The sequence below is a fragment of the Macrotis lagotis genome, chromosome 7, assembly GCF_037893015.1.
Source record: "Macrotis lagotis isolate mMagLag1 chromosome 7, bilby.v1.9.chrom.fasta, whole genome shotgun sequence".
Taxonomy (NCBI): domain Eukaryota; kingdom Metazoa; phylum Chordata; class Mammalia; order Peramelemorphia; family Peramelidae; genus Macrotis; species Macrotis lagotis.
In genome coordinates this window covers 161,548,438-161,576,051 of record NC_133664.1, presented here as the reverse complement: position 1 = coordinate 161,576,051, position 27,614 = coordinate 161,548,438, and the positions used below count along the sequence as shown (strand labels likewise).

At 34.6% G+C, this 27,614-nt stretch overlaps 1 protein-coding gene and 1 pseudogene across 4 annotated transcripts in view; one reads left to right on the top strand and one right to left on the bottom strand.

Annotated features, from left to right (window-relative positions):
- The window catches only part of GNAT3 (G protein subunit alpha transducin 3), a 159,581-nt gene that overhangs the window by 48,878 nt on the left and 83,089 nt on the right, over window positions 1-27,614 (top strand). Inside the window, exons 1-3 of one of the 4 annotated variants that reach the window (XM_074194024.1) lie at window positions 11,472-11,481; window positions 12,898-12,962; window positions 15,702-15,816. The exons of 1 other annotated variant lie outside the window; for it this stretch is intronic. In XM_074194024.1, coding sequence (XP_074050125.1) covers window positions 15,729-15,816 — 88 coding nt within the window. In that variant the 5' untranslated portion in view covers window positions 11,472-11,481; window positions 12,898-12,962; window positions 15,702-15,728. Of the gene's footprint in view, window positions 1-11,393; window positions 11,482-12,897; window positions 12,963-15,701; window positions 15,817-27,614 lie in introns of those variants that run through there. 2 more of the 4 variants (XM_074194023.1, XM_074194025.1) reach the window with 2 other exon arrangements.
- LOC141493120 (transcription initiation factor TFIID subunit 10 pseudogene) lies at window positions 15,944-16,523 on the bottom strand (annotated as a pseudogene).

Sequence of the window (27,614 nt, the reverse complement as noted above, 5' to 3'; positions counted from 1 at the left end):
TCCTGACTCCATGGCCAGTGCTCTATCCACTAAAATGGAGGCTTTCTTAGGTATGAAAGGATATTCAGCAAGGATCCTCTAGTCCTTGGCTTAGTCCTGTTTGTCTTTAAACAGTAACATATTTATATAATGCTTTAATGTTTGAAGAGTGCTTTACAACTATTACCTTGTTTTATCTTCAGCAACATCATGGAACAGATGTTATTATTATCCTTAATTTAGGGATGATGAAACTGAGATGCACAAATATTAAATGAATACTTAGCTTCTCACAGCTAGTTAGTAATTGAGGCTGAATTTGAATTTAGCCCTTTTTTATATAAATATTTTATTCGTTTTTTCCCAAGTACATAAAATGGTAGTTTTTATCAATAATTTTTTGCAGGGTTTTGAGTTTTAAAAATTTTCTCCTTCCTTCCCTTCCCTTCCCCCTCCCCCTGACAGAAAGTAATCTGATATAGGCTTTACATTTGTAATCTTGCTAAACCTAGATTAAAAAAATGAACATATTGTAAGAGAATAATCAGATTGAAAAAGAAGAGATAACAAAATGATATAATATATAAGAAAACTTAAAAATTGAAAATAATAAGTGTTGGTCTTCATGTAAACTTCACAGTTACTTCTTTGGATATGGATGGTATTTTCCAACTAATATTGGCTACCTAACAGATAAAAAAAGCATTGGGGACAGTCAACAATCCCATCACAATCCCTTAAAATTATCTTTTTGATTATTGCACTGCAGAAATGAACAAGTACATCATGGTTAATCATCACCCCATGTTGTTTTTAGTGTACATAATGGTCTTCTGGTTCTGCTCATTTCATTTCAGCATCAATTTATGCAAGTCTTTCCAGGTTTTTCTGAAATCCTGTCCCTCATAATTTCTTATAGAACAATAGCTTTCCATCACATACATATAAACAATTTGTTCAGTCATTCTCCGATTGATGGCCATCCTCTCAATTGCCAGTTCTTTCCACTACAAACAGACTGCTATGAATATTTTTGCACATGTGGGATTTTTATCTTTTTTCATGATCTCTTCAGGATACATATCCAGTAATGATGTTGCTGGATCAAAGGACATGCACATTTTATTGTCCTTTTGACATAATTCCAAATTACTTTTCAAAAAGATTGTATCAGTTCACAACTCCACCAATAATGCATTAGTGTCCCAGATTTCCCATATCCCCTCCAACCCTGATCATTATCCTTTCTAGTCAAATTTGCCATTCTGAGGAACTCAGTTTTTTCTAACCCTAGAACTTTATCCACTGTAGAACTTGTTACATACAATACTTAGCATTTTATGTCTATTCACCTAAATAATGTGCAGTCTTTTGATGTATCTGTAGAAATCTAGGTATCTGGGTAACTAGGTAAATAAGGGACCATCAGAATATTCAGGTAGGAATTCAAAAAGTCCAATACATAACTGGATTTTCTTTTTGGATTGTGGGAAAGTATAAGAAAATATATTGTACTCCTCCCCAGATGAAAGCAGTATTCAAACCAATATTGGCTACCTAAACAGATAAAAAAGCATTGGGGACAGTCAGCAATCCCATACTCATTCTAGACCGGGGTTATTTGATCTACAGTATTGACAAGTTCAGGAATAGCTTTAGTGTTGTGAATGATGTTGTTCAGTTTCCTGACATTCATTTCTATCTACTGGACTCTAACTGCTTTCTTCACAGGCCAAACAGGATGGGTTTGAGGGAACCTGATATAACAAAATACTCCAATTTCTTCCAGCTACATCATGTCAAAGATATTTTTCTTGGTTTTCTTCATCCTCTGCATCCTCAGGGACCCCATATTATTTGATGTTATTTACATGAGATGTCTTAGGAATATCCAAGGGTTTCCATTTGATTCTACCCTACATATTGGAAATAATCTGCCTAAAAGACTAGATGCTGACTTTCAAAGCTCATGGAGGCCCATCTCTTTATGATTTCTCTTCTGCTATCAGCTTCCTTATGCCACTTTCAACTCTTCCCCCCCATAATGATCCAAATAGTGAAGAAGCTAGAAGATGTCTTGGGTTTTTCTGGAGTTGAAGGGTCCCTACAGTTCTGGTATTCAATTCAGTTGTATAACTTTAAGTGGACCACCATACATTGAGAATCAGTCAACCTACTTTCAGATTTTCTTTTAGAAACCACATCCATATCTCCATCTAAGAATAGGTATCATCCTCTGCCCAGCTAACAAAGTGTCCCCTAGCCCAATCACAAAGCATCTGCTTTATTTACAGTAGTATTTTCCTAGGCCACAGCTCCTTTTCAAATTTTGCCAGTTGGTCAGCCTATACCTGTGCAGGTGTTGTCTAGGAAGACCAATATCTAAACTTTCATGTCATCCAAGCAGGACCTGATCCAGAAGATGAGATCTAGTTGTTCACAAATCATGCTGGTCATAGGATGTGACATGTGAGATGACATTCATAAAATCTATTAAATCATTTCTTTTAAGATTTTTCATCCCCTCCCTTGAAGATCCTATTAGGAAGTGGGCTGTAATGGAAATTCATTTTTATAGGAACAAGTCCCCATAACTCCCCTTCTGAAGATACCTAAAGAGGGACAGATATCAGACTGAAGGTAGTGTTCATCCATAACTGATTCAACTGGCATTATAATAATAAAAATCCTAAGAGAGCTTCAGAAGTGTGCAAAACGTCTGCTATGGAGTCTGCATAGCCATTTTTAGACCATGACCTCCATAGCATTACTTTAATGACTTATCAGGTCCTACAAAGTCCTGTTCCTTGCTCTCTCTGTGGAAGCATTCATCCTTTTTAGGAGTAATAAGAAGAGCAAGAGTTTTCTTTTTAAAGGTTCCAAGTCTTCTCATTACTCCTTATTCTCCTCTTTATGACTCTGATATCAATGTGATGCCATGAAATCACTGATTTGGAGCAGGACTGCCCTCTGAAAGTCTGCTTCTTGGCTAAAGGCTACTGAATGGGTGGCAACTAAAGAGTTCCCTTTATTTGTGTTGCTCCTCATTCTGCATAGTTCTAAAACTCTGAGAGTTCTGCATCTAGTTGTTAAATGTGCTAGGGCAGATTACTTGCAAAATTTTTAAGCTGTCAGTTCACCTGAAGCAGGACAAGTCAACAATGATCTGGTGGTCGCTGTCTTTTAGACTATTATCTCTACCTTTTTGTGTAAAGGGGACTGATGTAATTTCTTTCACATTTTATGGAAATTTTCAGAGAACACTGACAATGATTCAGCAAGTTTGTCTGTTTCCTTCAGTACCCAACTATATAGTTCATCTAGCCCAGGCAATTTAAACTCCACAACCAGTATTTTTTCCATTGAATACAAGGCATCATCACACCCAACTAGATTCCAATGCCTCCTGACTTCTGTATGGTAGTTCTTTTAGCATCTGACAGGATTAAAGATCACCATCTTCCCCAAGGGAAGACCTTAAACAGGTTAATCATATGCTGGGCCTCTTTCCAAACACTGAAGCACTGCTTGGATATATTTCTCAATGGCTAGCACAATTCCCCTCCTTAAAATCTCCTTAACACAATGTTTCTGACCCCTTGTCTTTGGAGACACAAACCCCATTCCTTGTTTCTATATGCCTGCATATGCATCCTAACCAGAATCATCAAATATCCTTCTTGAAGCCTACCTCCTCTTCTATGGTATCTTCTGGAAGGCCTGTTGCAAAAATATCAAACTTCCTTCCATCTTAAATCTTATTCTCCCCTCCCCCACCCCAACTATTTCCATCTTCTGATGCTCACTAAAGCTGATTCCTCCCTAATGACAATGCTTCTCTCAACACCCTTTCTAATTCTGGCTATACTTTATCTCATATGACCCAGTGCTCTGGATATAATGGTATAGTCAGAATATTCCATGTTCTCTACTACCATTTCTAGAGTCTTTTCTACCACAACTCAGCAATCTTATTTTGAATTGCACACTAAACAAATTCACACTTTCTTGTTGCCTTTATCTCTCAGCCTCCAGGGCATTCTTCTTTCTTCCTCAATGAGGATAGAATCTGACTCAATCTTTCTCTCCTTCTGAGCTTCTATCATGCCTTCTCATATCTATCTATCTATCTTTCTATCTATCATCTGTCTATCTGTCTGTCTACTTGTTAGATATAGTTATATATACATATAGATAACTATCTTGGAGATAATAGGGAGACAGTAGAATTTTGTGAGTACTGGGTGGCATAGTTAGACTTATACTTTAGAAAAATCACTTTAGCAACTGAGTGAAAGTGAATTGGAACCAGTGAAAAATTGGAAAAGGGAGAAAAATTAGAAGTAGATTGAAATAGTCCTAAGAACTATATTTATGTGTTTTTGTACAAACATAAGTAGGTGTATATAAAAATATGCACATCTATATTAATGCTCACTTAAGTATTCTGTCTTTCCAATCAATTCCTTAATTTAGTTAATTCCCATGATCTACTCTATTCTACTTCATCTATACACTGAGATGATCATACTTTTCATCTTCCATTACTCACAAGTGTTCTACTTCCATAATAAGAAACACTGACATTGCTTCATCAGATCCTATTTTTTAACAGAACCAGAGAATAATAGTTCCTTTCTGTCTTATGACACCTAATCACGTTCTTCACTATGATAATGACTCACTTTCTCCACCCATCAGTTCTTTTCCAAATAATTTTCCCTGCGTTTAAACCATATTCAGTTCTGCTTTCTGTATTTACCCTTTGCTGAATAAACTCAGTTTTACACTATTTACTACTTTTAAATCTTTTGATCCATCATGCTACCAATCACAGCTTGCTAACTCAACATTATATTACTCCTTGCATTAATACTTTCTTTCTATTTCATGCTATTAAATTGAAGGAAATCATGAAGTCATGTTGCCTGGGTCTAAAACAAATTTATGCTATCAAATTTGACCAGGGGGCCACACTGCAGGAGGATAATCATTCTATTCTTTCCATATCAGTTTGCTAATCCCACTCTCCACATCAGCTCTTGTAAACCTTCTTTTGTCAAGTTTCTTTCTTCCCCTTCTTCTGCCCTCTTAGCTGAAGATATATTTTTATACTTCATCTCCCCCAAATTAAGACCATTTGTTTTCTTTTCTTCCTGAATCATTTGAGATACTACTCTCTCCTAAGTCTCTTCCTATCTATCTATCTGTTTCCTCATAGCCTCCCTTGCTTCTACTTACTTCCACTAGTCATAGTGTCCCCCAAGGTTCTTTCTTGGTTTTTTTTTTTGCAAGACAATGGGGTTAAGTGATTTGCTCAAGGTCACACAACTAGGTAATTATTAAGTGTCTGAGGTCATATTTGAACTCAGATCCTCCTGACTCCAGGGCCAGTGTTTTATCCACTGCACCACCTAGCTGCTCCTCAAGGCTCTTAAGTACTCTTCTCTTCACATATTCTGTTAGTGCTTATTTCTTATTTGAAGGTCTCAGTTATGGTTTCTATACAGATGACTTTTAGATTTTTTTTAATATCTATCCCAAGTATCTCTTCTTAGCTAGAACATCAACCATAGCTTTTTGGTTATCGACATATGGGTGACTTGCAGGCATCTGGAATGCAACATGTCCAAAGTATTTTTAATTTTATTTTCCCCTCCTTCAATTCCTCCTCTCTTCTGAATTTGAGAGCACCGTCATCATCCCAGTCTCCCAAACACTAAACCTCAGAATCATCCTGAATTCTTGTACTCATTATATATACTTAATCTGTAGTTAAATCACTACCACATATTTTCAAATACTTCCTCTGATTTCCATGCATATAGTCAAGATCCTAGTGTTTATCTTCCCCATCATTCTCTGAGGATATTTCAATAGCTTTCTTTTTTTAAAAAAAATTCATTTATTTTAGGCAATAGGGTTAATTGACTTGCCCAAGATCACACAGCTAGGCAATTATTAAGTGTCTGAAGTCAAATTTGAACTCAAATCCTCCTAACTGCAGGGCTAGTGCTCTTTGCACTGTGCCACCTAGCAGCCTCCCAATAGCTTTCTAATTGAACTCACTGACTCAATTCTTTCCTGACTCCAATCTTTTTGAAAATCTTTCCAAACTTTCTGTCAAAGTGATTTTTCAAAAGCATATGTAGGATTGTTACCCGCTATTCAGGAAACATCAATGCCTCTTTATTGCTCCAAGAGCATTTGTAAAGTCTTTCATTATCTGACCTCTTCCTGTCTTTTCAAACTATTTTTTTACCTTTACTTCCCTGTATCTGTTCCTTATTCCAGCATCACTAGACTACTTGCTGGTCCTTAAACATATCACTATCTTCCACCTTTGTCTCTTTGCACTGTTTATCTCCTATGTCTGCAATACTCTTCATTCTTTTCTCTTATGTACTCTGGTTTCCTCCAAAACTGCTTAAATTTCTTCATACAATTCCCCACCTGCTGTTGTGTTCTTTTCTGAGATTGCCTCCCATTTATTCTGTATATAGCGTGTATGTATCTGGTTAATTATGTTGTCTCTCACATTAGAAATGAACTCTCTGAGAATAGTTATTGTTTTTGTCTTTCTTTTGAATTCAAGTATTATTTAATAATAAGCCCAATAAATGTGTTGTCTTATTTTCATTTGACTAGGACTCAAAAACATATCAAAAAATAAGAGTTATAAAAGGTATGGTTGCAGAGAAACCTGATAAAACTTGTATTAACTGATGCAGAATTAAGTGAACAGAAACAGGAAAATAATTTTTATATAATGATATTTTAAATAAGAGGAATTATGAAAAACTGAAGAATTCTGACTAAGGTAATAACTAATTATGACTTCGGAGGACAAAGCATGCAACCCACCTCCTGAAGAAGGAGTGATGGACTCAAAGTATAGAATGAGACAAATGTGTAAAGAAATGACAAATATATGAATTCTCTTTTTTTTGACTATGTGTACTTGTTTTTTTTAATTGATATTAGAATTTTGTTGCAATCATTTACATTTGTATTCTCCCTAAATCTGCTGGTCTTGATACATTTTTTATTCATTTTTACTTAAATACAAAAAAAGGAAAAAGAAATTCCACGTATGTAACACAACATAGCAATGGTAATGGTAGTACATTCTTTTCTTTTCCATCCTTGTGATAATTGACTCAATTCTATTTGTAAAAAAAAAATGAGCAACATATTGCTGCTTTTTAAAATTCAGTGCATAGAACTGAGATTTGAAAACTGTTATTTAACAGAGAAGTTGTAAGACATTCAGATGAATTCATTGGCTTTGCAAAGGCTTTGCAAAAGCCAGGAAAACATCAACAATAACAAGAAGAAATGTGGTTCTAGTTTCCTAAGAATATATGTCCGTGGTGAGAATTTCAGACAGGTAGATTAGGAATGATATTTCAGGGACGGTGTCATTTTTGATGACATTCACATCACTTAAGATGGCCTCATATTTGAGGACTTTATGTACAATAGCATATTGTGGTGGATGTAGGAAGGAAATAGATTGAGATTAGCTTGTTTTGTACAGTAAAATTGGACTAAGAGCAAGTGCATAGAACTGTCAATAGTAACTGTGGAAAGAAATAAATACTTTCAATTTTCTCCTTAAGTTTCCCATCCTCTTGACCACAAGAAACAAGGCCAAAAAAGAAAGTGTCATTAAAAAAAAACCTAAACCCTTTTTCTATGGGAACTAAAAAAAAAACTGCTAAATAAACTATATTTAAGAGATAACATTAAAGTGATAAAAGTCTTGGAATTTCACAAGAATTATATATATATATATATATATGTATATATATATGTATATATATATATATATATATATATATATATATATATATATATACATACATACAGCTGGAAAATGTATGACCTTGCAAATAATTCATTAAAAATTGTTGCAAGCTTAATGACATATATCTTCTACCTCTAACTCTATGATCCTAATTAATATCTCTCTGGCTATTAGGAAATTACTTGCACATAATTTTCAATATCAAGTATCTTTTAAAAAATAAAATTTTGGCCAAATTGGATTAAGCATTAGGACTGAATTCATCACTATTTTTGTTGCAAATATTTGCATAATTTAGAATAAGAAAAACTTTCCAATCCCAAGGGATAACAGCAATGACAACTTGAATTAATATAACATTTATGAATACTTTTCAGAAATCTTATTTTTACTTAAAGATTTCTACTGGATTATAATAAAGATTCCCTATAGAGCATCTCAGAACAATAAATCTATGGATGTGTTATACTTATTTTGTTGCTGGAAATCTAAAATCTAAATAATTCATAAAGTTGAAGATACAACCTAGATCTTCCCATTTCTAGCCTTGTGTTCTGAGCATTTAAGCATTAAGATTTTTTAAAATCTCAATCTGTATTGTTTGCCTGATCTATGCACTGAAGCAAAGTATTATCAAGCATATATTAACTAATATTAACTGAATTTTTATCAAAGCTTTTCCCTCATCTGGCCCCTGTGATCAAGACTACCCATCCAATAAGATTTCTCTCACCTCCAGTAACAAATATATATCTGTTAGTCTTATAAGGACCATATCTTATTGCCTTCTTACCTTTTCAATATTCTTTTGAATTTTTTTTAATTTATGACCCAAAATGTTGAGTCCAAAAACAAGATGATTAAACATGAAACTGTAAATCTACTACAGACAACTTGCTACTCCTTTCAAATTATCCTGGAAATTTTTCTTTTTTCTTTTTTTTTTCTCTTCTTCCCATATCCTACAGTTGGCTACTATTAGACACAAACAAACACACACACACACACACACACACACACACAAACACACAAACACATAAGATTCTTTTATATATATATATATATATATATATATATATATATATATATATATATATACACTTCTATTTTTCAGTTCTTGCTCTGGATTCAGAAAGTATCTTTGTTCATATGTCCTTTAAAGTTATTTTGGATAATTAAAAGAGTCTTGTTTTTTAAACTGCTCAGGATTTTATTACAAATTATTACCAACTAAATAGGCTAAAACTTTTTCCTCCTAGAAAAGCAGTAAGCACTTTAAGGATAGATTAGTTGAAGTTTAAGTGTGTGTGTGTATGTGTGTGTGTGTGTGTGTGTGTGAGAGAGAGAGAGAGAGAGAGAGAGAGAGAGAGAGAGAGAGAGAGAGAGAGGGAGGAGAGAGCAAGCCCTAGACAAATGGCATGGGAGGCCCACCAAGGCCTAGCATGGGAACACATGGCCTAGGAAGGAAAGAGAGGTGTAGATATCCTGCAGGGTCTAAGATAGTCAAGAAGAAGCAAGAAGAGGTGGTGCTTCCTTTTGCTCCATTTTTACTTTTCTCTTTCCTTTCCTCTTATTCCTCCTCATCAAAGTTTTACTCCCTTTCCCCTTTAACTTTTCTGTTAAAATTTAACTTTCAGTTTATTTTCACTATATGATATATATTATATAATTATATATTATTCCCTCTCTAGGTCAAAAGCTATTGAATAGAATTTACTCAGTTCACACTCTTCCTTCTTTCCCTCTAAAATTATACATCTTTGTGCCTCTTCACCTGGTGTTATTTATCTTGCTTTATTGCTTGATAAGCAGCATTGTCTCAAATTACATTAATTTGTATTTGTAATCATTTTTACCTGAACCCCTTTCCAAGTACCCTCCAGGGACACACAGTCTTTCTTATGAGCCAAAGTATCATACAAAGCCAAATCATTTCTTGAACTATTTGTGCCCCTCCCCCCCAGGTCTAATATTCCATCACAATCATATACCATAGTTTATTAAACTAGGATGGACACCTCTATAATTTCAAGTTCTTTGCTAACACAAAGAGAACTGCTGTAAATATTTTAGAACATATGGCTTATTTTTCTTTTTTTCTAATCATCTTTGGAAATAGATCAAATAGTGGTTTTCTGAGCTAAAGGATATAAGTAGTCTAATAACTCTTTGAACATAATTCAAGATTTCTCTCCAAAATATTTGGATCAATTTGTAATTTCGTCAACAATGATATAATTTCCCAATTTTTCCATATCCCCTCCATCATTTAACACTTTTTTCTTGTATCATTTTAGCCAAACTGCTGTTTTAATGTGCATTTCTTTGATCAATAATGATTTAGAGCATTTAATCTAATCAAAATAGTCCATCTTACACTTAACTCTATTCTTAGTCTCTTATCCATTCATAGTTCACCTGTCCACAAGTCTATTCTTGTAAGGTGTCTCTTTATATCTATGTCATATTTTTAAAATCTAATCTTAGTAAATAATCTAAGATATTAATTTACTCCCAGTTTCTTCCATAGTACCTTGCAGTTTTCCCAACAATATTTTCCAAACAATAAATTCTTTTTTTTTTAGGTTTTTGCAAGGCAAATGGGGTTAAGTGGCTTGCCCAAGGCCACACAATTAGGCAATTATTAAATGTCTGAGGTCAGATTTGTACTCAGGTACTCCTGACTCCGGGCCGGTGTTTTATCCACTGCGCCACCTAGCTGCCCCCAAAATAATGAATTCTTATGCCCAAATCTTAATTCTTTATTCTTGTCAAATGCAATATTATTATGTGAATTTGCTGCTGTAAATTGGATGTCTACTTTTTTCAATATTATTTCCTAGAAATAATCATTTGATTTGGTTAATTTAATAAACTTTTTTCATTTCAGTCCGCAAATCATTTGGTTGGTTGATTGATTCTTGTCCTTCATTATCAAAGAAAATAAAAATGACATCACTGTGCTAGAGTCTTACAGTGTGTCTGACTGGGATTGATCAGACTAAATCGAGTTCAGAATATTCTATCACAGGTCTGACAGAAAATAGCTCATTTGAACATCTGGAATGGGAATTCCAACCTTACACTTCTCATATTTTCTTTGAGTTGCTACCTTTCTGCCCTGCTCATAGACCACAGCACCCTTTTGTGATGAGGGCATGACATTCTGGGAAGTCTTGTTCCAGTTTTTCCCAATCATTTCTAAAATTCTTAAGAGACACCTTCAGAGTGTACTTGTTTCTCTTTCTGATACTCTTGTTGAGCACTTGCCCTGTGTTAATACCCCATTAAAGTCTCTTTGGAAAGTATATATTTGACATTCAAGTAACATGGTCAGCCCAACAGAATTGTACTCTCTGTAGTAAGGTTTGAATGATTAGCAAGTTGCCTGGGGAAAAAAAAAAAGATCTCAGAGTCTAGTATCTTCTCCTGCCAAGTCATCTTGAGAATCTTCCTAAGACAATTTAAATGGAAGAGATTCAGTTTCCTGACATGATGCTGGTAGACTCTCCAGGTTTCAAGGCATATAATAAGGAGCTCAGTACAAAGGCTCTGTAGACCTTCAGTTTGGTAATTGGTCTAATACTTCTCTCCCACACTTTCTCAGAGCCTTCCTACAATGAACTAACTCCAGAATTGCGTGTGTCAACATCATTATCAATGTGTTTCTCCCTGGAAACTACACTGCCAAAGTAAGTGAACTTATCCACAGTATTCAAACTTTTCCATTTGCTGTAATCTATAGTTCCACATACAGATGACATGATGCTGGCTGATGGAAAACCTGTGATTTGTTGGTATTAATTGTTAGACCGAAATTAGCATAAGTAGAAGAGAATCAATCTCCATTTTGTTGTATCTGTCTCAGAGATATCCTCAAGTGCACAATCCTCTGAAAACAGAAAATCATGCACCAATACTCCTTCCACTTTAGCTTGTAGCCTTTTCAAGTGGAAGAATTTACTGGCAGTATGATAGCTGACCTTGATGCCATATTCATCCTCAGTAAGGACCAACAACACAGTCTTGTTTCACTCTTGGTTCTGCTCACTTCACTCAGCATCAGTTCGTGTAAGTGTATCCATGTTTTCCTGAAAATTGCATCCTCATCATTTCTTTTAGAAGAATAATATTCCATTACATTCATATGCCACAACTTGTTCAACAAATCCCCAATTGATGAGCATTCTCTCAATATCCAATTCTTTGCCACTACAAAAAAGAGTTGTTACGAATATTTTTATACATGTGGGTCTTTTTTTCCCTTTTTTATTATCTCTTCTTAATATAGGCCTAATAGTGGTATTTCTGAATTAAAGGTTTGTATAGATTTATAGCCCTTTGAACATAATTTCAAATTGCTCTCTAGAATGTTTGAATCAGTTCAAAACTCCACCAACAGTGCACATCCCCTCTGAAATGTGAATTCAGACAGGAAGAACTTTCTGGTCCCAAGTAGGCAAGTAGCAATTATGATTAATTTTTCTTTCTTTTCTTTTTGCCTCAGAGTGGGATCATGTTATATTTATCCTTTCCCCACCAGTATTGAGTCATCTATATCTTAAAAAAATACATGACACCATTTTAACAGAGATCAAAGCTTTAAGATAATTAATTGAAAGAAACTTCCATAGTAAAAATTTCATGCAATACTCTTTACTTAGGAAAAGCATTCTATTCTTGCTCAGAATGTCCTTGAAATCACACCATCAAGGAAATGGAAATTATTTACTTAATTGAGTGCAAAGACCTAGCTCTAGGTTAAATTTTTGGTCTATGGTAGAAATTAATATAATAGAACATTTGTATAACTATGAAATAAATGGGAATCCAATAATTCACTTCTGTTAAAAATTGAAAACAGTAGTCTTATCTTTTATGTAAAATGACTTGACCTCTTTCAGGATCTGATTTCCCACCTATTTAGAGGTGTTCCTAACAAAAATCTTCTCTGAAGGAAGTCTTTGAACACATAGGCAATATGACTAAAGGATTTTGAACTGGAAAGTACTAGGAGCTTATCAAATCCAGCTCCTTTGTTCTTCCAGTCAGGAAGATGGCAGGTCAGAGAGAAATGAATTTGAAAACAAAGTTTTCTTTCTCCACAGCCAGTACTCATGTCATTTTCCACCATACTTGCTTCAAACTCTGATTCAAAGTCCACATAAGCCAGGTAAGTCTCCTAACTGAACTTCTATTTGAAACTTGTTCATTATTACCACTGTACCTTTGTTCCTTCCATTAATTATTTTCCCATGAGTTTATCTTAGGAATATCAAAGATGTCTTCCAAATTCTATTTTAGATGAGATAGTAATATTCTTAAAACATAAACCAAAAAATAACCCTTGTTTTCCTTTGTAATTTCCTACCTGGCATTAAATATGAATCTTTTATCCAAAAGCCCATTAAGAAACCATGTATGTACCCAGAGAAAGAATTACAAGCTAAATTAACTCACAGTGTATATAACCCCCACAGGGCCTGGCATGGATCCTTAGTCTCAAGTACTCAAGATATCTTGATTAAATGAGCAAGTAAATAAAAGTCGTTGAGCATTCTATCCCATGCACTCTATAGAGAATAAATACATTGAACAGACAAAATCCAACAACAAAGTTAACAAACATTTATCAAAAACCTAATTTTCAAATCCTAGAATTGATTAAGCCCTTGTGTGTGTTTATATATTACATATACACACAATATATTACAATACATAATATGCGCATAAATGTACCATGTGTGCATATTATGTATTAGACATGTGTCTATGTGCATATATAATACATATTTTTCATCTATATTATCCACATGCATATACTAAATACAACAATCTGTCAGTATAGAACATACATACACTATGAACTTTGCTCTGAATGATCTTATAATCTAATGAGGTATGTTGAGGGGGCTTGGAAAGACTAGACGATTCAAATTGACTTCAGCACCAGTGCTATACCTCTAAACAAAAGTAGTAATAAACTTTGTCCAGGGATAATGTGCAGAATAAGTAGCTCTTACCAGAGCCTCATAGAATTTTGTTTAGTAAGAAGGAATGTTACACTCCAACAAATTAGAATTCTTACTTTTATAGATAATAAAACTGTATCTCATAGAGCTTGTGTGAGCTATAAAATCAGGAAAACATCTAGTAAGATACATTCAGGATTAGAACTCAGGTTCTCTGATGATAAAACAATGTCTTTTTCTTACATATTGGGGAGGAAGGTCAGAAAGGCATCAAATTGTGGTGGGATTTGAAAGAAAGGTTAATAAAACTTTGGACCAATTTGTATAAGAAAAAAGGAAACTTTTAAAGTTCTCAAAGGGGAAGGATATCCATTAAATATTTATCGTTGAAGGAGCTGAATCTATTAACAGAAGACAGTTTTGTTTTGTTTCTTTGTTTGGTTTACATTTTATTTTTTCCAAATGCCTATAAAAACAATTTTAACATTCATTTTTTATAATTTTGAGTTCTAAATCCTCTCCTTTCCTTCCTTCCTCACTTATTCTTTATTGAGAAAATAGGCAACTTGATAAAGATTTGTATATTTTATATTTATTTTCATATACAGACATACAAAATATTTCCATATTAATATGCTAAGCACACAAAAACAAACTTCCTCCCCAAAATGTACATATACAAAAATAAAAAAAACAATAAATTGCTTTGTTCTGCATTCAAACTACATCCCTTCTTTATCAGGAGGTGGATAACATTTCTCATCATGAATCCCTTAGAATTATCTTAGATCTTTGTATTGCTAAAAATATTACAGTTGATCATACAATATTACTGTTGCTGTGCACAGTGTTCTCGTTTTTATACTCAATTCACTATGCATTGTTCCAGATTTTCTGAAAGTATGCAGTTCTTCATTTCTGAGAGCACATTAATATTCCTTCTAAAAGCACAACTTGTCCAACCATTTCTCATTTGAAGTGTATGCCCTCTATGTCTAATTCTCTGAAATTACAATATAGCTTCTATAAATATTTTTTACATATAGGTTTTTTGTTTTTAAAAAAAATATTTTGGGGATTAAGACCTAATAGTGATATTGATAGACCTTTGGGCAGAGTTCCAAATTACTTTCCACAATGGCTAGATCAGATCACAACTCTACCAACAGTGTATTAGTATCCAAACTTTCCCACATTCCCGACATTTATCACAGTTTTTTTTTCTTTAATATTGGCCAGTTGGATGAAGTAGTATCTCATAGTTACTTTAATTTACATTTCTCTAACAAACAGCTATTTAGAACATTTTTGTATGTCTAAGGATAATCTTTATTTCTTCTTCTGAAACTGCCTTTTTTTGACCATTTAGCAATTTTACGATGATTTGTATTCTTATAAATTTGACTCAGTTCTATATATATATATATATATATATATATATATATATATATATATATATATATATATATATATATATTGTTGGTTTTTTTCCATTACTGGAGCACAAGGAAGAGCAGGGACTTTAATGAGGAATATCCAAAGCTGAGGTGGGGAAGTTGGTGCCTGGGGGGCGGGGGAGGAAGGATGGCAGCTAAAGGGACAGAACAGCATGTGAATTCTTTCTTACCTTTGCAGGATTTTTTCATACCCTAATGTGCTGCCTGTATTGGAAGCTTGCCAGGCACCCCCTGCCCCCAAACCCACTCTCATCATCCACTGGATAGATGCCTTATGGCTCCCTCTACAACATATTTCACGAAGAGACCAGTGATTTATTATAAGACTGGGATTACTGCTGGGAACACCAGAGAGTAGGGGCAGGAGTAGGAGCCTGAAGATAGTTGTGTGGTCTGAGACAAAGGGCCTGCTGGGATTAGACTTAAAGTACCACCTTCCCCCTTCTATGAACTTTCCTTCTCCCATATTTTCTTGTTCACCAGACTCAAGCTGTCAAGTTTGCTCTGGACATGGCCTGGGGGATGGCCTTTCTGCATATTATGGAGTCCCTCAAACCCCAGCATGCCCTCAACAGCCTTCAACCTACCATTCCTTCAGGTAACTACTCACATGCCTGTAAACTCATGAAGATCTGCATAAATGAGGATACAGTCAAGAGGTCCAAGTCTGATAGGATTGTGCCCATCCCATAGACATACTCAGGCCAGCCAGGGAAGAGGTGAGTTTAGGTGAAATAATGGGGCTTCTTGACATTAATGCCATACTCGCTGAGTGAAGGGGTCAGATCTTCCATGGACAGGATATACTTCCAGTCTTTGCTTTTGCTTCTGGAGCTGCCTGAGGTGGTGCCCTTCATCTTGTAGTGCTGCAGGGCATCATTGGCAATGTCAGAGATGAACTTCTGGGCTGCCAGGGAGATGAGCCAGACAATTCTGGGATCAGAAGCTTCAAACCCAGCTGGGTTTAGATAGTAGCCAGTAACAGCATCTGGAATTGTGGGTCTGTAGTTTTCCAGTTGCATAAGGTAGTCCACCAGGGGTGTGCTAAACACAACCGGCTTGACATTGGTAGCACAAGGGAGTACATATTCCCCAATGGACATTGCACCTTCGGTGGGGCCGTCCCTTCAATTGCGGACACTGGGACGGAGGCCTGGCAGTCAGACGTGTCCCCCCTGCAGGACCGGGCATACTGGCCTTGTTCTTGGCTAGGGCAGAAACCGGTGCTGGAGTTGGGACTAGGGCAGGGGTGGGATTGGGAGTGGGGGCCGGGACCACCTCAGGGTCTGCGCTGCTGCCACTCATGGTGCTGGGCAGGAGGCAGGGAGCGGGGATGGAACCGGAGAATCAGGACTAGGAGGACCAGTTCTATAATATTGTGGAAAAATGAGGACTTTTTTAAGGAAACTTGTAAAATTTTACCCAGTTTTCTGTTTTCCTTATACTCTTTACTGCATTGGCTTTGTTTGGGTAAAACCTTTTTAATTTAATGTAATCAAAAATTCCCAATTCATATCCTGTATTGCTTCCTTTTTTCCCTTATCTACATATATAGAGTTAAACTATTCCATTCTTCCCCCATTTTGCTTATGGTATCAACCTTTATGTCTAAATCTTGTACCCATTTTGACTATATCTATTTCTATATCTAGTATATCTATATCTATATCTATGTTCTATATCTAGTTTCTCCCAAATTGCTTGCCAGTTTTCCCAACAGTCATTTATTTTATTAAATAGTGAATTCCTATCCCAAAAGCTGGGAACTTTGTGTTTACCAAACATTAGACTAATATGGGCATTATCTACTATATATTGTATATCTAATTCATTCCACTGATCTACCATTCTACTTTTTACCCAGTACCAGATCATTTTTAGATCTTTAATATTAGTCAATTAGATGATTAGAAGGAGTGGTACCTCAGAGTTGTTTTAATTTACATTTCTCTAATCAATAGTGATTTAGAGCATTTTTTCACATGTCTATAAATCTGGTATGGCTAGGCCACCAACTTTCCCATTTTTTTCTAGGTGAAATAGATCTTTCCTGATGCCTTTTTTAAAGTTGTTTTGGGCTGGAAGATTATTTCACCTTGAAATTTGGTTGGTTCTGCATCTCTAGAATTTGTTTTAAGGCATTATTTTAAAGATCTTTGGAGGGCCATTGGGAAAGCTCATGTAAGTCTATGTCTTTAACATCTTGTTCTTAAATGTCTTTTCCCAAAACAAGTCACATTCCTCTCTAATCTCTCACTTTGGGAAGCATAGGTTTGATGTATGGTATCCTGATTAGACAGCAGGTCTCACTCAAGTCTAGTAACTGAGAATGGGTAGTTTTGTGGGGGTAGGATGTTTCTTTTACATCAAGAGTTTTATACCTCAATGAAATTAGAATTTTGTCCATATGTGTATTTATATTGTCATCTTGTATTATTTTCCACATAATTCATGAGAGATTTTTGTAAGAAAGTTCTTAAGTTTGTGGCTTGTTCTACCACTTAGAATGTGTTTTGTTCTATAATACATAAAGAATAAACAGAATCCTACATTTTCTAAAATATTCATAGCAGCTCTTTTTTTTTAGTGGCATAGAATTGGAAATTGAGGGGATGCCCATTAATTGGAGAATGGCTAAACAAGTTATGGTACATGGATACTATGGAATATTCTTATTCTATAAGAAACCATAAATGTCCAGACTCTAGAAGAGCATGGAATGATTTAGGGGGTCTGATGCTGAGCTAAGGGAATAGAGCCAAGAGAACAATGTACACATCAACAACAGTATGAGATGAACAACCTTGATAGAAACAACTCCTCTCAGCAATCCAGAGAGCTAGGACAACTGTATTTGACTGGTTATGCACTATACTATCCCCAACCAGAGGAAGAAAAACAAAGCAAAACACACAGGAAAAAAACAACCCTTCTGACTGTGATATACACCTCATAAAAATATCCCTTATGTATCTCTTTCCTTTAATCCTAATTTCTCATGTCAAAAATTAGTAATTTGTAAATATGTTTAACAAAATATATATGTAAAATGCTAACCTGACTGTTCCCTCTGAGGGGAGGGGATTGGGAAGGGAGGATGGAGGGAAATTTTGTAACTTAGAAATATGCATACACAAATGAATGAAAATAAAAGTTTTTTAAACAAGAACAAACAGAAGCATATGTTGCTTTTTTGCACCTATAAGTTGTAAGTGAATGTATATATAAGATTTATAAAAAAAAATGGTAAAAGACTACTTCCTTCTCACATTTTCACCAATTACTTCATGGTCAGACATTTTGATTGGTCTGTTAAAGATTTTTCAAAGAGGATAAATTAACCATATGAAAATATCATCTTTTGGTTCCCACTCTTGCTGCCCTAAGATTATCGTCATAGAAAAGTGGTCAAGCATATTCTCTTCAAAAGATTTTCTTGAACACAGCTCAGGGCAAATAGATATCATCTATTGGTCAGACCTCCATGTGCTTCAGCACCACCCCAGGCAAACAGAGCAGCCAGTATAGTGCCAGGGAAGTGCAGAAAAACCTCATTGGTCTCAGCACATGTCAAACACTACCACTAGGACTCAGCACAAGAAAAATTGCCAAAAAACTATGGTCTACAGAAGTGCCACCACCAAAACCAATTCATCAGCCCAGCACCAGAGAGGAGGTTCCCCCATGGACCTCAGGGTAATATCGGTACACCAGTTAAATAAGCAGGACCTGCAAGCTACTGACACAAGTAGTTTAAGATAGTACCCTTTCCTTATGGGAGCAGAGCCTAAATTTAAAAGAAAGGAACTCTGCCCCCCCCAAAAAAGGATGAGGAAAAAATAATCAAAAATGATTGTAGAAAGTTATTGTGCTAAGAGGGAAGCACTAAGATACAAAGTAGGAAGAGGACAACAATGCCAAAACACCTGTGGGTAAAATTCAAGCCCAGGGGGAATTTATGGAAAAGTTCACAAAGGAGCTCAAAAATCAGATAAGAGAGATAGAAGAAATACTGGGAAGGAAATGAGTGTGATTCAAGAGAATTATGAAAAAAAAAATCAGCAGCTTGGAATACTGCTTAAAAAGTAGAACTGGAGGTGGCTAGGTGGTGCAGTGGATAAAGCACTGGCCCTGGAGTCAGGAGTACCTGGGTTCAAATCCGGTCTCAGACACTTAATAATTACCTAGCTGTGTGGCCTTGGGCAAGCCACTTAACCCCATTTGCCTTGCAAAAACCTAAAAAATAAGTAGAACTGGCCAAATAGAAAATGAGATATAAAAATCCATAAAGGAAAATAATACCTTAAAGAGAATAATTTACAAAATTTTAAAAGGGAGTACAATTGGTCAAATAGAATAGAAAGTACAAAAGCTAATTGAGGAACCCATTGAAGTTTAGATGTGGGTATTTGGTTACTAAGGAATCTTAAGAGATATCAAGACTCAATCAAAGAAATTCAAAAAAATGAAGAAGTGGAAGAAAATGTAAAATACCTATGGTAAAAGCAACTGACCTGGAAAATAGATCCAGGAAAGACAATAGTAAAATCACTCTAAAGGTATTTATTAAAAGGAGGAGCTGGACAGCATCTTTCAAGAAATTTTCAATGAAAATTTTTCTGATATCCTGGAACCAGAAGGCAAAATAGAAATTGATAGAACATAGCAGTTATCTCAGGGAAGAAAGCCCAAAATAAAAACTCCAAAGAACAGTATAGTCAAAATTCATAATTATCAGGTTAAAAAATAATACAAGTGGTCAGAAAGAAACAATTTAAATATTGGGGGGGTGTGCTGAAATCAGTATACACAGGATTTGGAAGCTGAAACATTAAAGGATTCACAGTCATAGATCTTAATATTTCAGAAGGCAAAGAACTAGTATTACATCTAAGAATCACCTTTCTGGCTAAATTAAACATAATATCTAAAGGGGAAAATTGTTCAATCAATGAAATAGGATTTCAAACTTTCATAACGAGAAGACCAGAACTGAACAAGAATTTGTTCTCCAATATCCATACCCAAGAGAAGTAATAAAAGGTAAAAAAGGAAAAGAAAACAAGGGATTCAAGGGAGTCAAACTGTTTACATTCCTACATGAGATGATCCAGCCACACCTCTTCTAGGCCTGTAGCTCAAAGAGATTATAAAAAAGGAGAAAGAACCTAATTATGCAAAAATATTTATAGCAGCCCTTTTCATTCATATAGCAAACTGTTAGAAATTGATTGAATGCTCATCAACTGGAGGATGGCTGAATGAGATGCTATGTATGAATGAAATGGAATACTATTTTGCAATAAAAAATGATAAACAAACTGATTTCAGAAAAAACCTGAAAAGACTTATATGAGTTGATGTAAAGTCAAATAATCCACATAAGTCCATAAAAGAAGCCAATTATATTGAAATAGTAATGAACATATATAAGCATATATGTATGTATGTATTGTCCCCTGTTCTTGAAAATGCAAGTTTCTTAAAAATAGCAGGATATATAAATGTCATGATCATTTTAACCCCTACTTCTTGATAAAATTGAAAGTCTGTGCAGGAAAATGATTAGGGAGCTACCTTTCTCTCATCTCACCTCAACATCCATTACCTCACCACTCATTAGAGGAAGCTAAGTGGCGTAGTCGTTACAAAGTTGAAGTTGAAGTCAGAAAGACCTATATTCAGGTCTAACCTTAGATACTTACTACCTGTGTGAGCCTGGCTTAACTTCTGTCTTTCTCAGTTTCTTCATCCATTAAATGAGGGTAATAATTTCATCTATCTCACAGTACTGATGTGAAAAGAAAAACATGATATTTCATTTTTAATGCTCCTTACAACTTACTAAACATTATTATTGTTATAATAAAGACTTCATAGGACAACTATTAAAGGTAGAGTAGTATTAATATTCTTTTATTCCCTTACTTTTAGCAATCATATCTACAATGATGTTTATACTTTTATATTTTAATAATTCTAAGATGTATTTATACGAACCCTCAATGTTTGCAAGATTGTGCATCATCCAAGAAATACTTCTTTACATACAGAGAACTGAGTCAAAGTAAAAAAAAGTCATTCCCCAATTGACAAATGGTCAAAGGATAAGCAAAGGCAATTTACAGATGAGAAAATCAAAGTGATCCATAGTCATATGAAAATTGCTCTAAATTATTACTTATTAGAGAAATGCAAATTAAAGCATCTGTCTCTGAGTTACCACCTCACACCTCTCAGACTGGCCAGTATATGACCAGAAAGGACAATGATCAATGTCAGAAGGGATGTGGGAAATCTGGAATACTAATATATTGTTGGTGGAGCTGTGAACTCATCTAACCTTTCTGGAGAGCAGTTTGGAATTACACCCAAAGGGCAACAAAAATGTGCATACCCATTGATCCAGCAATACCACTACTGGGTCTATACCCTGAAGAAATTATGAAAAAGGGTAAAAACATCACTTGTACAAAAAATATTCATAGCAGCCCTGCTTGTGGTGGCAAAGAATTGGAAATTGAGTAAATGTTCTTCAATTGAGGAATGGCTTAACAAACTGGTATATGGATGTAATGGAACATTATTGTTCTATTAGAAACCAGGAGGGATGAGAATTCAGGGAAGCCTAGAAGGGTTTGCATGAACTGATGCTGGGTAAGATAAGCAGAACCAGAAAAACATCCTAACGGCAACATGGGGGTGATGACCAAGCTTGATGGACTTGCTTATTCCATCAGTGCAACAATCAAGGACAATTTGGCGCTATCTGCAATGGAGAATACCATCTGTATCCAGAGAAAGAATTGTGGAGTTTAAACAAAGACCAGAGACTATTACCTTTAATTAAAAAAACCCATTATCTTATTATGTAATTTTGCTATCTCCTATACTTTATTTTTTTCCTTAAGGATATGATTTCTCTCTCATCACATTCAACTTAGATCAATGTATACCATGGAAACAATGTAAAGACTAACAGAGTGCCTTCTTGGGGTGGGGGGGAGGGAAGGAAGATTGGGGCAGGGATTGTAAAATTCAAAATAAATAAAATCTTAAAGAAAGGAAAAAAAAATAAAAGGGGTGGACTAGGTTCTGGAGATATTTCTTCATGATGCCCATTGAGTCACAGTCTATATGTTTATAAATATATATACTATAGGTTCTCACTCTTTCCCTTAATTCTTTAAATGTCATTTCAGAGTTGAGTTCAACACATTATCGACTTAGGTTTTCAGATTCAAATATAATGATTTCATTGTCACTGGAGATGATAAAAGCCTGTTATAGAAATAGATAATGACCATCAGTCACACATTCTGTTTTTCAGCTATACAGTCTCTTTGTGGGTTTAAATTGTTTTCTTCTTCTTCTTCTTCTAGTTTTATTTAATGAATAGTTTTGGATGGTATATCTCAGGTGGATTTTGTGTCCTCTCCATTTTTTTGCTCTTTTATGAGGTGATAGAACTCAATTTTTAATGTGTCACTATGAAATTTCATTCTATTCCATATGTACATCCCATCATTACAGACTTGAGATAATTTTTAATCACAATTCATATTTTCAATATATTATCTATTTTTTATAGTCTGTGTCATTTGGCATATTTCCTAAACTATACATTATCCAAGACATTGATAAACATGTTTAGCAGAATAAGGCCAAGGATAGAGCCCTGTATCATTCCTCCAGAGATCTCTCTCCATGTTTACATCCATCCATTAACAAAACACTCATTAGGTCTAGTTACTCAGCTAGTTCAGAAGTCCACTTAACTACCCTATCATCCAGTCCACATTTTTCCTATCTCCTGACATAAGTGTACATGAAAACTTTGTCAAATGCCTTACGGAAATCCAAATACAGTGTATCTATGTTATTTCAGAGAATTAATATTATAGTTTAATGCTATTTAAGTCTAGTTCTCTTTGGTTCAAAGTTATAAAAAATACCAGGGAATTAAAAGAAGCTTAAAATGGTGTGTAAATATTAAAGACAATAAAAGACATCATAACTAATACAATTTAGAATTAATATATGGTCTGAATAGGTTAACTTATAACAAGAAGTAAATGTCTTATATTATTCCCTTAATATCAAAGAAGATCTCTCTGGGAACCCTGCTTGGCAATAGCACCCTGGAGAAAATAGGTCCTACTATTGACTCCCAGAAGTGCATATTTGAGAACCATTAACAGGTTTTCTGGTTCATCTCAATTGTCCTGAGATTACACAGGGATAAAGGTGATCACTAAGGCAACCAGAGTCCAAAACACCATAGCCCTTAAAAACTAAAGTCAACATCTCCAGTTTCTGAAAAAAAAAATTTGTTACCAAAATTGAATATAGATTGTTACTATCAGTCATATGTAATGTAAAACAATGATGGCTTTACCTCGGTGTACCAAAATATATAAAAAACACTTAAAATGCATGCAGTTCTAAACAATGAAGATTAAAACTGAACTTAATAGTATGTTTTAACCAATCAACAAGCATTCATTGTATTTATAATGGAAAAGATCTTGAGCTGAAATTCTGTGAATACAGAAAATACAGTGAATGAATTAACTGCTGTCAAGGATCTTACATTATAATAGAGGAAAAAAAACAAATTTTAATTCAGTCATTTTCAATAATGTCTAATTCAACATGATACCTTTTGAAATTTTCTTAGCAAAGATACTGGAGTGTTTTGACATTTTCTCTCCATCTCATTTTTACAGATGAGGAAACAGGCCAACTGAGTTAAGTACCTTGACCAATGTAACACAGTGTCTGAAATAAGTTTTGAATTCACAAAGAGTAGTCTTCTTGACTTCTGGTCTTGTCCTTTATTCACTGAGCCAGAAACAGAAAATAGTAAATTCAAACAAATACAAGATATAGGAAACATTGCAAGGGGAGAAGGGTGGGATTAGAAAAGACAATGTATAAAGAGGTACTCAAACTGCATCATTAAAGAGGAAAATTCTATATATTAAGGTGATGGCAGAGTACATTCTATTTGTGGAAGATTGGAAAGGCAAAGATTTCGATAGGCAATGAAGTTTCATTTATAAAAAAGAAAACCAAAAAGTTAAAAAGTCAATTTAGCGAGAATCTTAAATATAGAAAATGTGTTATTGTAAAAAAGAAGCTGAGAATTTTTCAGGCAATTTTTTGAAGGATTTCAAAATCTAAGCAAGTGTTTATATTTTATCCAAGGGAATATGTGGTCACTAGAGATAATTTAGTAGAATAATGATATATTGAGATCTCCAGTTAAGAAAATGCTCCTGGGTAGATTTGTTGTGGATAGAATGGAGTGAGAAGAGAACTGAGTCAGAGAAATCAATTAAGAAGTAATTGAAACAACCTAGGACAGAGGTAGTAAGGACCTAAATAAAGGTATTGGCTATGTGAATATAAAAAGGAATATTATAGAGGCAGAAAATACAACATTTGGTAATTTACTTGATCAGAAAGAAAGAGTAAGCAACTAAGGATGAAGTTGATGTTAGAAACCTTGAAAATTGAAAGAATTCTAGTTGTGTCTTTGGAAGAAACTGGAAAGTTTGGAAAAGTGATCAATTTGGAGAGAAATATAATACATTATATTTTGGCCAAGTTAAATTTGAACTGTCTCTGGAACATCGAGTTTGAATACATAATAGAGATACAGATCTGAAGCTCAGGAAAGACATTAAGACTGAATTTATAGACCTATCAAATTCATAGCTGATAATTAAACTCATAGATGCTGAGGAAATTACCAAATGAAGGTTCAGAAAGAGAAAGGAGTTCAGAATAGAGTCTTAGAAAACTCTTAGAAAATGAGTGTCATATGGATGATGAGTAAATTTAGGAATGAGGAAAAAACAGAAGGACAAGTCATGAAAGCCCAGAGAGGGGAAAATGTCCAGGGACAAGAACATGATCAGCAATGTCAAAATGTACAGGAAGAACAAGATCAAAATAAAAATCTAGATTTGGCAATTAAGAGATTATTGATAACTTTGAGAAAACATTTTCAGTCAGATGATGATCAGAAGCCAAATTGCCAAGATTTAAGGAACAAATGAGAAAAGTTAGAGCTGTTGAGTTTATGTAAAGCTTTTTTTGAGGGATTTGTTATTTGTTTTCTTTACCTAAAAGGAAAATATAGAATGATAGCTTGAGGCAGTGTTACTTTTTAAGAATAGAAGAGAGAGGCATATTTGAAGGCAGTAGGGAAATTGGACCAATGGAAGTCTAGGATTGTGCACAAAAGAGGGAGCAATGTTCTGAAAATATGGGAACAGATATGAACAAGGAAGAACATATATAAAAGGACTGGTCAAGATCAGAATGACTGCCTCATTATCAGAGACTAGGGGAAAAGGAGAGAAAGAAAATAATTTTGAAATATTTTGAGCTAAACAAAGGGGAAGAAGAAAAAGATCATGGAAAATTACATGTATTTTCTCAGTAAAATAAGTCCTTAACTGGAGAAAGGGAATGGAGGGAAGTACAGGAGAAATAAGAACTTCTGTGATGAAAGAGACAGTGTCAATCAAGAGGAATAAGGGTATTGCTGTGGTTCAGTTGAAAATGGAGGAGATGAATTTTAATCTACCCAGTTTCCATAATAGTGATTTTTGTCCAATTTCATTCATCCAAATGTGATTAGGAGCAAAAGAGAGATATATGCAAGGGTGAGTGGCTGGGGGAATCTAAGGTTAGAATCTGGCAAAAAACAAGCAAATGGTGGGTCAATCAGTATAACAAAATAGAAGAGTTCAAGAATAGAGGACAATTTATTACTGAATTTTTTAACTCTGGAATTGTGATTAGGCAGGAAAAAATGAAAGTAGAGATAGAGTAATGGTAGGAGAAAATATTGAGATTCAAAACTATTGCAAAATTTAAAAGAATTGAAAACTACATTCAGTAGAGATGAAGCATGGGGGAAGAAAGAATGAAAGGTTTTGGTCAGATAGAAGAATATTTTTATTAAGGAAGTTAAATAATTGGGGGTAATGGCAAAATCCAGGGTGTGACCATTCATTCCTGTGTGACTTGAATAGAGTGAAGAAACTGGTCTTGAGATCTGAAGAAATAAAGGAAATGGAAAATTAGTGAAAATTGAAGTCTTCTTAGTATTAAAACAGGAATGATGATGGAGAAGACAGTTAAACAGGGGATCAATAACTAGAGAAAATGGGTGATGATTCCTGGCTAAGTATATAATAATATATAATATTATGATGTTCATAATAGTGAAAATATTAATGGAATGAATTTCAACATATGAAAGGTTGCTGAGTGATAAAAACCAAGGGGAGAGTCTGAAAGCTGGTAGTGAGAAGCAAAGAGTATTCCAAATCCCTTTCTAGATTGTTTTGGGAAAACAAGACAATGTAGACAAGGTTGAAAGATAACCAAGAATGCAGTATAATCTGAATGAAGGCAATTCTCACTGAAATAAAGTAGATAGAAAGAATTTATAAAGAAAAATTTCCAGAATGAAGGGAAATTGTTTTTCTTTTTCTTTTTTTGCCTTTCTTTGTATTCCTGGTACCTAGCATATAGGATACACTTAATCAATGCTTAATGATTTTCATGTAATGGAAATTCCAGAGAGCACAGTGGAATGTTTGGAGTGAGGCATGAGTGAAGTAGGGTTAAGAAAGATGGGGATGAGTGAATGGAATGTGAGAATTGAACATGTTTTTATTGTAGCTGACCTGTTATTAAGTAATACAATGATAGGAAGACAAACAGGTGCTGTAAGTTTGATAGATAGCCAGAAGATTAATTGTGGGTGGCAGAAAAATTAAAATGTTTCACAATTCTCAAAGGATACTTGACAATAGGGGCCAAGAGTGCAAGATTTTAATCACCTTGCCTATTGCTTGGGTGAGGGTAGGGGTTGGTAGTCCTGCAGCCATCCCCCAAGTTAGAAAAGTGTACAGGGAAATGCTTCACTTGCCTCTAGTTTTAATGATAATTACTTAAAATAGAAAACTTCCCATTGGTGATTGCCCTAAATAACTTCTCCCACTGACTTATTCCAAGAAGAAACTAGAAATGTTTCATATCTGCTTCCTTTCAACTCACCTTCTAAACCCATTGCAATTTGAATTCTGATCACCAGTGTTGTGATATCACATTTTTCAAGTCACCTATGATTTTTTAATTACCAATCTCTGGCTTACTTGAGTCCTTTTTTCTCTTAATCTTTTTGTAGAATTTGACTTTATTGTTCTGGTCATTTGTCCCCTCTAGATTTTCATCATTCTCAGTTGAATATTGTTTTCTTAGCAGTTTTTGAGGTTCTCTTGTGTTCTATCCTCTTGGGGCTTAGTCTTGTGCTATTTACCCAAGATGGAAAAATTAGGTTAAGGTAACTCCCAAAAATAATTTTCTCAT